General features: G+C 33.5%; 2 protein-coding genes across 3 annotated transcripts in view; both read left to right on the top strand.

Annotated features, from left to right (window-relative positions):
• LOC131928125 (uncharacterized) overlaps positions 1-2762 on the top strand; it is a 16810-nt gene extending 14048 nt beyond the window's left edge. Inside the window, exons 17-19 of the mRNA XM_059284061.1 lie at positions 20-190; positions 716-884; positions 1773-2762. Coding sequence (XP_059140044.1) covers positions 20-190; positions 716-884; positions 1773-1918 — 486 coding nt within the window. The 3' untranslated portion in view covers positions 1919-2762. The remainder of the gene's footprint in view (positions 1-19; positions 191-715; positions 885-1772) is intronic.
• A 1441-nt stretch (positions 2763-4203) lies between these two features.
• On the top strand, positions 4204-12292 carry LOC131928122 (ras-related protein Rab-11A). 2 transcript variants are annotated; one of them, XM_059284055.1, is made up of 8 exons: positions 4236-4318; positions 5840-6008; positions 8489-8702; positions 8923-9034; positions 9767-9850; positions 10463-10656; positions 11409-11489; positions 11653-12292. In XM_059284055.1, the coding sequence occupies exons 3-8, from the start codon at positions 8657-8659 to the stop codon at positions 11799-11801; spliced, it is 666 nt and encodes a 221-aa protein (XP_059140038.1). In that variant the 5' UTR covers positions 4236-4318; positions 5840-6008; positions 8489-8656; the 3' UTR covers positions 11802-12292. The 2 variants fall into 2 exon arrangements, with proteins under 2 accessions (XP_059140039.1, XP_059140038.1); XM_059284056.1 differs by lacking the exon at positions 5840-6008 and having other exon boundaries at positions 4204-4318.
• The last annotated feature ends 1045 nt before the right edge of the window (positions 12293-13337 follow it).

Below are 13337 nucleotides of genomic sequence, written 5' to 3'. Positions count from 1 at the left end.
GCCTATTTTTTCTATGTAGTTTTTGCCAGCTGACAACAATGAAATCTTGGTACAGTTCAAACTTTTAGACAAACCAGCTATATCTGGGGACGTACAGAACCCATTGCCTCAGTCACCCAACTCACAAATCTTTGCAGAGCTGACAAACAAGGCAAACACTGGCGCCTTCTACTTTGATGTTCCCAATGCTGTAAGCCTGACATGTTTTTTCTGGTGTTATCTAGTATTTAAGTTTTAAAATCTGATCAGAAAAGTGATTAAAACATATACCTGTGTAGACAAATTGGCACAACATCTGTAGTTTTCTCCAGAAGACTCAATCAGAAAAATAAGTGATAATTTTGTAACCCTTTTTACAATAATAAAATATTTTTTTATAGTCAGCACAAAGTTTTTTACATTCCATTTTAAAAATCATACTCATATTTAATTTGTTTTGAAGAAATTAATTTATTTTACACTGTGTGAAGTTCCTTTGTAAGTAGTAAAAAGTAATGCTCTTATATTATCCACATAAAATAATAAATATATTATTTTGGAATATATATTACAACATTATTAAAGAAAGGAAATTGCTGTGAAAAATTTACCTTTTAGAGTATTCCTATTAGTGTTTTAGTTTTATTCATCTAAGAGCTTTACATTATTTCTTTTTAAAGCTTTAGAGAAAAAAATTGTTTAAAAAGTGTTGCTTGTAAAAATTCATCCTTTTCAGCTTGGACAACCGGGGAAGGTGACTGTCACGGTCAAACAAAACTCAGTGGTCATCATCACTGTCCCACAAACCAACTCGGGGTCATCGAGGGCATTGTCCCGTTCTGACACAAGTGCTATACACATAGCCTTGAACACACAAAACAAAGGCTCTTCTGGCTATTCGTCTGGTAAATCTTTTAGACAAATACATAATATTTATTGGTAAGCAAGGGTCTGCGAGGAAGAGTCGATAAAGCTCATGGTTGCTAAACAGAAAAGTCTCGAGTTATAGAACCCTCAGGCAGATGAGGCTCGTTAGCTGGGGACAGACACTCTTCTAGGAGAGACAACTCCAAAATCAAACAACTGCTACCTTGTAGTTTGTTCTTGGTTGGAGGCAAATCCAAAAAGAAAAGCAGGCTGAAATCGGAGACAATGGCCTCAATGGCGCATAACCAGTTGACACGTATACTTAATTGTGTTGGATGGGATCCCTTCCAACACTAAAATTAAGAACAAAGAAGAAGAAGAAGATTGGTAAGCAACATGCTTACCAATAAGTATTATGTATTTATTTTAGCTCAACAAGAAGTACACATTTGTATTTATTATTTTGGGCATGGATGTGTATTAAGACATTGATACTTAAACCATATTGCCTGTGTGCTAAAAGTACTGAAACCCAACATGTGGGTTAATTAAAGTGACAAAAGTATTTTGGGAAGCTTGTTGAAATTTTACAAGCGACTTACCTACTTTTCATTTTAATATTGACAAGCTCATCGGAGTGTGTCTGTTTACACAGTGATGTATGAATGTGTGAAAAGGGTATTTGACTATTTAGACTGAGATTTATGTTCATGTAGATCTTTAAAGACTACAAATATAGTCATCATATAAAATGTTCGATCAAATCAAACAAGATTCAAATAAACAAAGTTTGACAATTTTATAAAGCTATTTGTTTATTTGAGTAAAGTATTCTTAAAATGTAATAAGTAGCCTATGTAATCTCTCTATAAAGATTATAGCCCTGACTTTTCCAGTATTTTCATATTTCTTGTTTTTCTCTCCAGGGTCTATGGCAGGTATTGGCATCGGCATGCTTGTGCTGGGAGTTGTGTTAGGTTTTCTGGGTATCTTCCTCTTCAAGAAGTTCAGGCGTGTTGGCGTTGACTCTGTGATGAGCATGCAGCAGCTGGAAAATGAGGCAGAGTCCTAGAACATTCTTTAGGGGATTATATAATAAGAGACATTGCATAGTACTTAGACTATGTAGGCCTACTGCGCTAAGATTTTACTTTGTGTGATTTTTATGTGCCATAATGCAAGTTTTAAAATTAAAACAAACTTCTGTTTAAACTACAATTACAAGTATCTTGTCTAAAAAAAAAGGTTTTTCATTTTATAAAATGTATCTTTGCTTTAGTTTCAAAAGGGAATAAAGAGCCTTTTTTTTAATATACTCACACAGCTTGACAATATTAACTCATAACTAAAGTATATTGTTTTATACTGATAATGTTGTAACAAGCATACTATGCATCTGTTTAAAAAGTTGTGTTGTTGTATTTATACATTTTTAAACTTACTGCTAATTTATCTAAACATCTTTTAATATAAATAAATTGTAAAATCATCAATAATTTTTATTATTGGTTAATGTTGGTTGTCTGACTACTGGTTAGATGTGTTTGTCAAATAAATTTTATGGGTTTATGAAATTAAATTATATGTTATAAAACTGATCCTTGTTAATTTGTTTTAATCTAATGCTTTAGGATGATCATAATACTGTTGTTGTAACGTTTTTAATTGTTTGAAATATATATTTAGGGGGTTCCCAGCCCACTAATGGCTAATATTGTAAAAAAGCAATTACTTTTGAAACAAATAAAAATTGTATTAAGAGGGTGGGAAGGCTGAATTGTGACATTATTTATGAATAATCCATATATGAAATTCAAATTTTATTAAGATGAAAGTATTATGAAAATGAAGTAGAATTTTGTAAACCACATAAGGGCTAGACCACAGTGTATTTTATTAAAAACAACATGCAATAGGGCTGGTAAGTAGGTCACCAACCAGTTCTATGGCTCATGCAGGTTTTATTGAGCCGTAGAACAGGTTGGTGACCTACTTACCAGCCCTATTGCAAGTCAATGCAAGATGCCTTTTCTTCTATAATAAAAGTTGTTTTAAATGTTCTTATTTGGACTTTTTTCTAAAGCTGTTAAAATGTGATTTACATACACAATAGTTAAGAATAGTCAAGACAACCTTGATAAACGAAAAAGGTAGGTTGATGTGCCAATGTGGTTCAATGACAGTAGAAGTAGATTTTACATGTTTCTTTAACCTCTGTGCTACACGTGAAGGGATAGTGTGGTCAGCACTTTATTGCCACACCACAGAGTTTCTTCAAGGCATTTCTTAATAGTGGGGGGGGGGGGGGGGCGAAGAAAGTCTACTGCCTGCCAAACAAAATGGAATTTATATAGAAAACATATGTTTTTACCAATATCCCACACCCCCCAGTGTTTCTTCCAGAGTTTTTTCTCCGGGGGAGGGGGGGCACTTGAAATTTTCGGGTGGGGCGGTAGACTTCCTTCGGTAGGGGGGGGGTGACACTGTTAAAAGTATATATGTTCTATATAATTTTCATTTCATTCGGGGGTGGGGGTCAGTAGACTTTCTGCCACCCCCCCCACCCCTAAAAATTTCAAGTGCTTCCCCCCCCCCCCCCAAGAAAAAAGTGCAAGAAAATAGACACTGATTACCCAGCTATTACTTTCCTTAACTTACTAAATTGAGTCACATACTCATCAGTGGAAATCAGGGATGCCCTCCTAATTCATGATGTAGCTGCCCAATTTATGATAAACACATTATATGAAAATCGTGATATTACTCAATTCACACTATGGTATAGACCTGCCTAACTCAAGCTACGTTCTGACGAGGACCAGAGTTTCTTCTAGACATCTCTTCCCCCTCCCCCCCCCCCCCCCGAAGAAAGTCTACCCCCAACCCCCCCCCCCCCCCCCCCCCCAATGAAATGGAATTTATACAGAGAATATATACTTTTAACATTGTCCGCCCCGAAACGTTTGGTTGGTTCGATTTACAAGTTGTTGTACCGTGAACATTGCGCCATGCAACTCCCCCTTACCCCCCCCCCCCCCAATACTTATTCAATTTATTCAAAAAACGCCCTTAAAACGGTAACAATTGTAGGCACGAAGGCCTTTTTTCACATTGGCCGTTTTATACTAGTATACATACTGAGATACTCCCCTTACACAGTTACACTTCACACCCCACATCATATATAAAAAAAAAATTTAATTATTGTGGACTTCTTGTTATGAATTGAGTCAGAGATGTCTGTCACTTAAGCTGGTTGTTGTTTTTTTTTTTTTTTTTTTTTATTAAATGTTTTGTTATTACATATTTTTTTAAATGTACGTTTTTTTAATTACCGAAACAATATAAAATGTTAGCCACTGTTCCTACCTTATTTGATTTCAGAACTATAAATAATCACTTCCGCCTCAATTTAATACATTAGATCATCATTTCCACAACAATCTTCCAACTTGGAGTTTCCAGTGAGTCAGTGAGTAAACTTAATTTGTTATTATTTTTAAAGATTGTAAAGAGATAACAGCAACTTTTCTTCTTGTAAAACTTAAAGTAAACAAAACTTTGTATTGTTGTAAAAATGAATGAAAACAATCCAGACGCAACAACTTGACTGAGTTGTTGACGGAAACTGAAGCACACTTTTTTACAGAACACCATTCTTAAATCTTATAACTTGCTTTGTTTACAGTTTACAGTTTGTTTTTAAGTGTAGGCCTATACATTTGATTTAGATAATTAGTTCAAGAGAATAGTTTTTAAGGTAGTCCCATGTCACTTTATCTGACTGATAGTGATAGAATGATGGATTTAATTTTAATTTAGAGTCAGGTTCTATTCCCAGTCGACTGTGAATAGCTTTATAATAATAATTATATTAATACGGCGTAAATAATTAATTAGGGCTATTCACAGTCGTAACTGTTTTTGATAGATTTAATGTAAAAAAAAAATTCCTGTATTAGCATGAAGATAGTGGACATGTGGGTGGCAATCGTGCCTGAAGGTGCAGGTTCAAACCCATCATTCATCATGTGACATATCGCTTTGACAATTAATGTATGCTCCTTACTATCAAAATATTGGTAATCTATCATTTTAGGTACGTAAAAATCGCCCGCGACTAGTAATGTACGAAAAAGTTACCTCATTGTCAAGGCTTTAACCCCTTTACCGTGAAAAAAAAAAAATTTTTGGAAACCGTGTAATTGTTTTTTTTTTTCATTATTTGATTTGTTATGTTGTCCTGACAAAATAAAACATTTTGACCTATTTTTATCATCTGCTGTTGAATTGGCTGTTAGATTAGCCTCCCTCTACATTGTTGTTGATTTCCAATGCTATTTTCGTATCAAGACGAGTTAACTCGGGACGCACGGCACACAGATGTCTTTTTTATCTGCAGACGAGTTAACTCGTGATGTACGGTTAAGCCCAAGATTTTATATGACGAGTTAACTCGTGACACACAGTAAAGGGGTTAATAGAAGTATATTATGATATATTTGTGTCAAATATTATAGATAAATGAATAATAAACCTAAATCAATGGCTAAGTATATCAATATAGGCAAGAAATTAACTTTAAACAGCAGTGTTTGCGAGCAGGATTTGCTATATAAAAAGCGGCCATCTATAAGTTAGAGTAGCTTCCCCTGAATCTTGCGCTATAAGTTAACAATATAAAAAAAATAAACAAGATGGCTGCTATAGTAAATGGTTGCATCTGTTTGAAACATCGCTAGTCTTCATTTATTACTGAAAAGTTTTAACTCAGTTGTTTAAAAACATATACATAAATGAAACAAGGAAATATTTTTGTATTTTTCAATACATAAATCCTCCTCAAAATGTGAAATAATTATTAAAATTTAAGGAGTCATCTGTTTTTCACATTACTAGTCGCGGGCGATTTTACGTACCTAAAACGATAGATTACCAAAATATCTTATCCCAGTTATTCATGGAAGGGTTACTTTTGATAATTTTTTTTCAGACATAATTGCTTGCATATATACACACAAAAAGAAACTGTCCCTTAGAGATTTTTGTTAAGAGAAAAAACAACTTTGGAAAAGTGTGATGGAAACTGTGAATGATAGCTGATTAAAAAGTACCTGCTATTTCACCTGATATTTAGGCCTATTATATGCGAAATTTAAATGGTAATTGATAACTGAATAGCAATATGAACAACCAACTAAACTGATGCATAATTAATATTATTTATTTAATCTTTACTAGGCTTATATCTATTAGTCTAGTATACTTTTAATTAGAGTGCATAATTAATCCTCTATGACCTACATAGCCTGTAGCAGATAAAAATATAACACAATAAAAATAGCACTGCTCTCTTAATCTATACCTCACACCCTAGTCACTATAAATGCTTTTATTAGTGTAAGATATTATTCCGTCGTATTTAGCAAGAAATGACAGCTGACTGGGAATAGCCGTATTGGGGCTATTCACCTTAGATAGGAATAGCCCCAATACAGCTATTCCCAACTGGCTGGGAATAGCCTTGGCCATCTGGAAAAGCTTGAGTTTTGCATTTTATTTTATTATTTTATTGTAATTGTTGAGTTTAGGGCCTAGCCAATGTAATATACACCTAAGTATAAATTAGATCTATTAACCTACAGACGATTCTAGCAGGAAAAAGATGAGCAAAATGCTACAATGACTTGGTTTTTCTTTGTCGTCCAAATGTTCTTCTCCTACTGAAGAGCTAAAACACTTATAATCATTAACAATGAAAAATTATAGGCGTAATTAGTAAGTATTTAACATGCAACTAAAATCAATCTATTCAACACTGGTTTTTTTTTTTAAATAGCTAAAATTGATAAGCAACGGTAAAAAGCACTTCCAACACTGTGTGAGTATAAACAACAAAATCTAAAGGTGACATACCAAACTGTCTAGACCAGGGGTTCTCAACCCTGTGCCCGCGGGCGCCATGGCGCCCGCTAAATGATGTGTATGTGCCCGCCTCTCACTATTCGACAGAGACAGAATTTTTTTCAAAAACATTTTTTTAAGATATGATTTATTTTTATTCATTTGTTACAGTTTTAATTTTTTTTTTGACTGCCTAGGTTTATTAAATATGTTCGATACTTGTCCCAACTTGTCTAGCGGCGAGCCAGACTGCACTAATTACATTTTGTAAATACATTTCGCTGTGTGTATGCATTTTGAAAAAAATGCCAAATAATTTTATTATTTTGAAACAGATTTGTTTATTATTTATTAATGCATTATGACTATAATATAATAAGAAAATAAATTATGGGAAAATGTTAAATGACAAGTTATGGAAGGAGTTTGTCGATTTAAAATTGGTGGTGCCCGCCACCCTACTGATATTTTAGAATGTGCTCTAGACAATAGTCACATTTAAATCAATAAGCTTTGTTAAAAAGTTGTATTACGTTACTGGTAGTAAACTATGAACTTATTTAATTCAATTAGGTGTATCTATAGATTCTCACTAAATTCCAAATTAAATTATTAGGCTATTTCCTACTTAAACTAGTTTTAACCTATCCATTGCAAAGCATATCCATTAGGTCAGACCAAATATAAGGCTGATTTAGACTGAATAAAAATCATTCTCTCTATCAAGTTTCAAAGTGTTTTTTATATTTAGCTCTAAATTATTTATCAACATATTTTAAAAACCATGTCATTGTTAAATATTCATATTTAAAAAGTTATTTGTAAAAACCAAATGTTAATAAAAATGTATCAGAATTATGAATAAGTATAGTAAAATAGACTTGACTTTACTAATAAAATATTTTTCTCAGCCACCATTAAGTATATTTTTTTATATTTATTGTAAGCTTCTCAGTTACAAAATCTAACATTATTGGCAATCATTAGGGAAGAAGTGCTGGTTAAATTATTATGGAGTTTATATAATTTAAATTTAATAGAAATAAATAATATATTTTTTTAGTAGCTGTAAAGCCTACTATTATATGACATGTCAGACAGATCATAGAGTCCATTTGACATAGAATCATTATACAATACATGGGTTAGAGACTGGTAGTTGATAGACAGAGTTCACTGTTTCTTTCTGACTGAACATAGTGCTGATCAAATTATTTTGCTGAAGTCCAAAAAAAGCAACAAATTATCGCTGTCTTCGCAACATCTGAAATGGAAATTTACTTAAAAAGATGGAAAAACCTCTACACTAAAAAAAGGCGTTTCCAAACTGTAATATGTCTTAAGCCTAGAAATGATAGTACAAAATCAATAATGTCTAGCTCTGTGGCTAGCAAAAATAAAAGAGAACAGAGTTTCTTCCCTTTCTTCCCTGTATGCTGTTGAGATACTTCAGTCATGTATAGCTTCTTTTTTCCTGTAATCCTTATGACAAGACAATTTTGGCAGGCTGATCAGGTTACTCAATAAGGAGGTGGGAGTGAGGTAGTGGTGGCTAATCCTGTACTAACACCTAGAATGTTGCTTTATTTTTCCAACTTCTTGCTTTATTCTTTGCAAGACTATTGACAGGAATTCCCTTCCAATTTGTGTGACTTTGGTAGGAGCATTTAGTTATTGTAACAACATGATAATTCACCTGCTGTAATATTTCTTACTGAATTTTTTTTTTTTTGCTTAGGTTCGGACGCTTCAAGTTATCAAGTCATGATTTGAAAGAGCAATTGTGAATTCATGAATTGTTTTGAAATGAGCTTTATATTATAAAACACATACATTATTTATCTGCATTGACTTCAGCAGTTGAATCAGTTGTTGTTGTTTTTTTTAATACTTCACAAAGTTTAAAATGGGCTCTACTGGGACTGATGATCAATATGATTATATTTGGAAAGGTGAGTGTCTTAACTTCTTCGCTAATTTACATAAACCTGTATGAATAAGCCTGGACCCATTCTGAACCAAGTCAAGTAAAGTGTTCCTGATTGTTAGTTTTTGTTTACTTATTATTTTTTTTTAATTTGTTACAAACAGCACTTGTGCAATAAGACTACAGTGCCTCCTGTTGTTACTAAACTACTGAAGAATAAAGATTATTTTATATATCCTTAACAGTTGTTCTAGTTGGGGACTCTGGTGTTGGTAAAACAAATCTCCTCTCACGTTTCACGAAGAATGAATTTAACAGTGAAAGTAAAAGTACCATAGGTGTTGAATTTGCCACAAGGTTTGTTTCTTCACTTTTTTTAAAGCCTAAACTCTTTATCTAGCTTCAGTGCATTAAATAGTGATTGGTTAAAAGTCTTAAGATTGATTCACAGAATTAACTTTAAAGTCATTGCTCGACACAGAGCCCACAGTTTTTTGAGGATATTTAACTGAGCTTATATGATCAGACAGACTTTAAAATTAGAGTAAACTTACCTAAAAATGTGTAAACATCTTAGACAAATTACAAATTAACTAAAATGACATCAAAAATGTATTTACCCTATGGTCGAGTCGGTAAAGCTCATGGTTGCTAAACCGAAAAAGTCTCGAGTTCGAACCCTCTGGCAGATGAGGCTCGTTAGCTGGGCACAGCCACTCTTCTAGGAGAGACAACTCCAAAATCAAACAACTGCTGCCTTGTAGTTTGTTCTTGGTTGGACAAAGGCTATGGAAGCAAATCCAAAAAGAAAAGCAGGCTGAAATCTGAGTCAATGGCCTCAATGACGCAAAACCAGTTGACACGTAATCCTTAATTGTGATGGAAGCATGGTCGAGTCGGCAAAGCTCATGGTTGATAAAGTCGAAAAAAAGCCTCGAGTTCAAACCCTCTGGCAGATAAGGCTCAATCCCTCCCAACACTATAAATTAAGAACGAAAAAGAAGAAAGAAGATAACTGCATGTCTGTGCTGTTGTTTAAATAAATAAGTAATGCATTTTTACCTTTTATTATTGTTATTATTATTCCAGGCATGTGACAATCAAAGGTAAAACTATCAGAGCCCAGATCTGGGACACCGCAGGTCAAGAACGATACAGAGCTATAACTGCTGTGTGAGTACACCACTGCGTACACACTTTTAGCATGTACAATGTATACACTTTTGTATTCTTTGTTGGAGTTTAGTCATCCTTCGTTACACAGTTTAATTGTATGTTTAATCATTTATATAAAATATGCTGCAATGGGATTTATGAGTTGCTGCTTACACACTTATGTCATGTACTCTATACACATTTAGCCTCTATCGATTTAGAGATTACTGCATATAAAAAAGTAAAGCAATGAATTGTAATCGCAAAATATTTTTCAGTGACATTTAGAAATTTAAAATGTACAATGGCATAATAATTAACCACCTTTTTTAATATTTTCATACATAAAGTTTATTAAAACATAAAATTGACATTTACTTTTAGTATAATACAGCGTTTGCACTTGCGACACACATACTACACATGTCTAGAAAAAAAAACTTCGCAATAAGTGAGTAGGCTCCCCTATTATCTTAGGCCCTGAAGCAAAGTTTTTCTTCTAGACATGTATAGTATACATGTCGCAAGTGTAAACGCAGTTTAATGCAACGACAGTTTGGTTGTGTGCTTTTTTTTGTCAGTTAGATTTGGCAGACTTTATAAAATTATTCATACAACTATTTCCAACAGATATTACAGAGGTGCTGTTGGGGCACTGGTGGTTTATGACATCACAAAGAGCCAGACGTTTGAGAACCTGGTCAAGTGGCTGCAAGAGCTGAAGGAGCACGCTGACACCTCGGCCAGAATAATGATCGTGGGCAACAAGTCAGACTTGAGGCACTTGAGAGCTGTCACGCAAGAGGAGGGGCGCTTGTTGGCAGGTACGGTTGGGTGGGTGGTTGGCCGGTTTGGTTGGGTGGTTGATGTGTAGGGTTGGGTGAATGGTTAGCAGGTTTGGTTGGGTGGTTGATGTGTAGGGTTGGGTGAATGGTTAGCAGGTTTGGTTGGGTGGTTGATGTGTAGGGTTGGGTGAATGGTTAGCAGGTTTGGTTGGGTGGTTGATGTGTAGGGTTGGGTGAATGGTTAGCAGGTAGGGGTGGGTGGTTGGCAGGTTTGGTTGGGTGGTTGATGTGTAGGGTTGGGTGAATGGTTAGCAGGTTTGGTTGGGTGGTTGATGTGTAGGGTTGGGTGAATGGTTAGCAGGTAGGGGTGGGTGGTTGGCAGGTTTGGTTGGGTGGTTGATGTGTAGGGTTGGGTGAATGGTTAGCAGGTAGGGGTGGGTGGTTGGCAGGTGGGTTGGGTGGGTAGGTGGCAGGTTGGGTAGTTGGTGGGTGGGTAGGTGGCCGGTAGGGTTGTATAAGCTATTGGTAGGTATAGGTGGTTGGCATGTAGGTAGCTAGTAGAAGATAGTGTTTATGGGTTATTAGGAGGTAGGGTTGTTGGAGGTATGGTTAAATTGCGCTGAAACTTTGTTTTAAGGTTATTTCATGGTTTAATAATTGAAACAACTTTTACATGATGGATATAGAAAGTCCTTACTTTTAAATACTTGTTCATTTTTTAAAAACAGCTATATGTATCCTTTATGATGTTTTTATATTTCTAATTATATTATGTTAATTTATTTTTTTAGAAAAACACAAGTTTTCATTCATTGAAACATCAGCATTGGATGCTACAAATGTTGGTGAAGCATTTAACAATCTCCTTGTTGGTGGGTGATATGTTATATGTTTACTCATAAAAAAGTGTATATTATTTTATTAATGCTTTAGCTTCATAACATAAGATACTAATTTATTTTTAATTTATATATATATATATATTATGACATTTCATTATTTTAAGATTTTGTTTCATTTATTAAACTTTTTCAGATATCTTTAAATCCCAAGTTGAGGACTCTAATGCCATCCCACCCTCCAATTCCTCCACCCCTAACCACAGTGTCCAGAACAGTAGCCGTGTACACCTGCCAAGAGAAGAAACAAGTTCAAATCAACCTGAACAACAATGTTCATGCTGAATTGATTTCATTAAACGATCTTTCAGTTGATTTAATCATATCATTTGTGTGTGTGCAGTTTTGATTGCAGTATGTAGGTTATCTGCATGGATGATATATCTTTTATTCTTATTTTAGGTTAAATTAAGAGTAATTTCAAACCCAAAGTGTTAAAAGAATATTGTATAACATTTCACTTTTTCCTTGCCACTCAATTTTTATTATACTAAACAAGACTTTTTAAGATTTCTTTAATGTAGCTCTATTTGTTTTATAAAGTTTCCTTTTTTAAAATACTATTTAAATTAATTCTACATTTTTTTCCTCGTCTTTACTCTGAATCAGTAAATTTTTTGTGTTTTATTAAGAAATAAAGCTATTGACGTTTACAAATTCATTTTTTAAGCAGCTACAAAATTCTTTTAAAAGATTATTTTTAATCTCAAAACCATTATGGCTTTGCCAAAATCAGTATGGCTTTATCATTGATTATGGCTTATTTTCTCTGCATAAATGCAGCTGTTTACTTGCCCTATTGATGCTGTTGTATACATTTTTATCTCTATATTTATTGTTTGGGACATGGTTACAACAAACAGGAGTAAGTGTGCAATTCCATTTGTACTGCTGGAGTTTTGCTGTTAGGTTGGGCTGGTTATTTGATGTCAGTCAAATCTGTTCTTTATCCATTCATCATGACATAATATTGAGAGAACTTTGGAAAACATTTATTACAAATCTAGTTAATTAACATTCTGAGATCTGTATTTATTTTTATAGATATAAAAAAAGGTTTAATATACAATCTTTTTAACATTTTGTCGTCCCCTATTCCCCCGTCCCCTTTTTATTTATTAAAATAAAGATACTTTTCTGTAAACAGAAAAGTAAGTTTTATTAATAAAAAAATAGTGATTACAAACTATCTTTAATATTGCTAATATTTGAACCAGTATAACTAATTCAGCCCTGGACAAGGGTTGCAAATTGTCTTTAAATTACTATTTGTCCAAAATATCATTATATAGGACTAGTATACAGACAGAAATGGGTTAAAAAAAAGTTATGTCCTGCACTGTAGGACATGCAGCAGAGGGTTAAGTATTTGACCTGAATGTTTCATGGAAATAAATTTTGGCTTGAAATGTTTTACAGTTTTATTTAAAAGCCAAAGGTACTTGAAGCTGTTTAACATTCAGTAAACTTTCCTCTCAGGAATTTAAAAGTTTGGATCTATTATTTGTTTATTGACTTGAAATAATGATCATGTTAATTTTTTTAACGCATGGTAATTGTGAATTTGTGTTTACCTTTCAGTCATTTAATTTATTTATCCACCACTAATTTGATTATTTTTATGATGGATAACAATTAGCATAGTGATTTATGGGTTGATGGTTATAATTATTTTTTTTATAATGTACTTAGTTGTTTATTCTATCTTTGTTGTAAATATTAGCTTTCATTTGCTTCGATTGTGTGCATTTCAAGATGTATTATGTAACAACTATTTAATGTAAATATTGTTCAAGGGAGATATTTAGACAAGAAAAGTTT

Source organism: Physella acuta, unplaced genomic scaffold (assembly GCF_028476545.2).
Source record: "Physella acuta isolate Inbredline_101_S28 unplaced genomic scaffold, ASM2847654v3 ptg001465l, whole genome shotgun sequence".
Classification (NCBI taxonomy): Eukaryota; Metazoa; Mollusca; class Gastropoda; family Physidae; genus Physella; species Physella acuta.
The sequence above is the reverse complement of the archived record's forward strand: the minus strand, read 5'-3'. Positions and strand labels throughout refer to the sequence as shown.

Excerpts from the sequence above, each read along its gene's own strand:
- LOC131928122 (XM_059284056.1), top strand. The coding sequence starts at position 8,657 with ATGGGCTCTACTGGGACTGATGATCAATATGATTATATTTGGAAAG. Across the intron at positions 8,703-8,922 it reads ATATGATTATATTTGGAAAG|TTGTTCTAGTTGGGGACTCT; the intron begins GTGAGTGTCTTA and ends TATCCTTAACAG. Across the intron at positions 9,035-9,766 it reads GGTGTTGAATTTGCCACAAG|GCATGTGACAATCAAAGGTA; the intron begins GTTTGTTTCTTC and ends TTATTATTCCAG.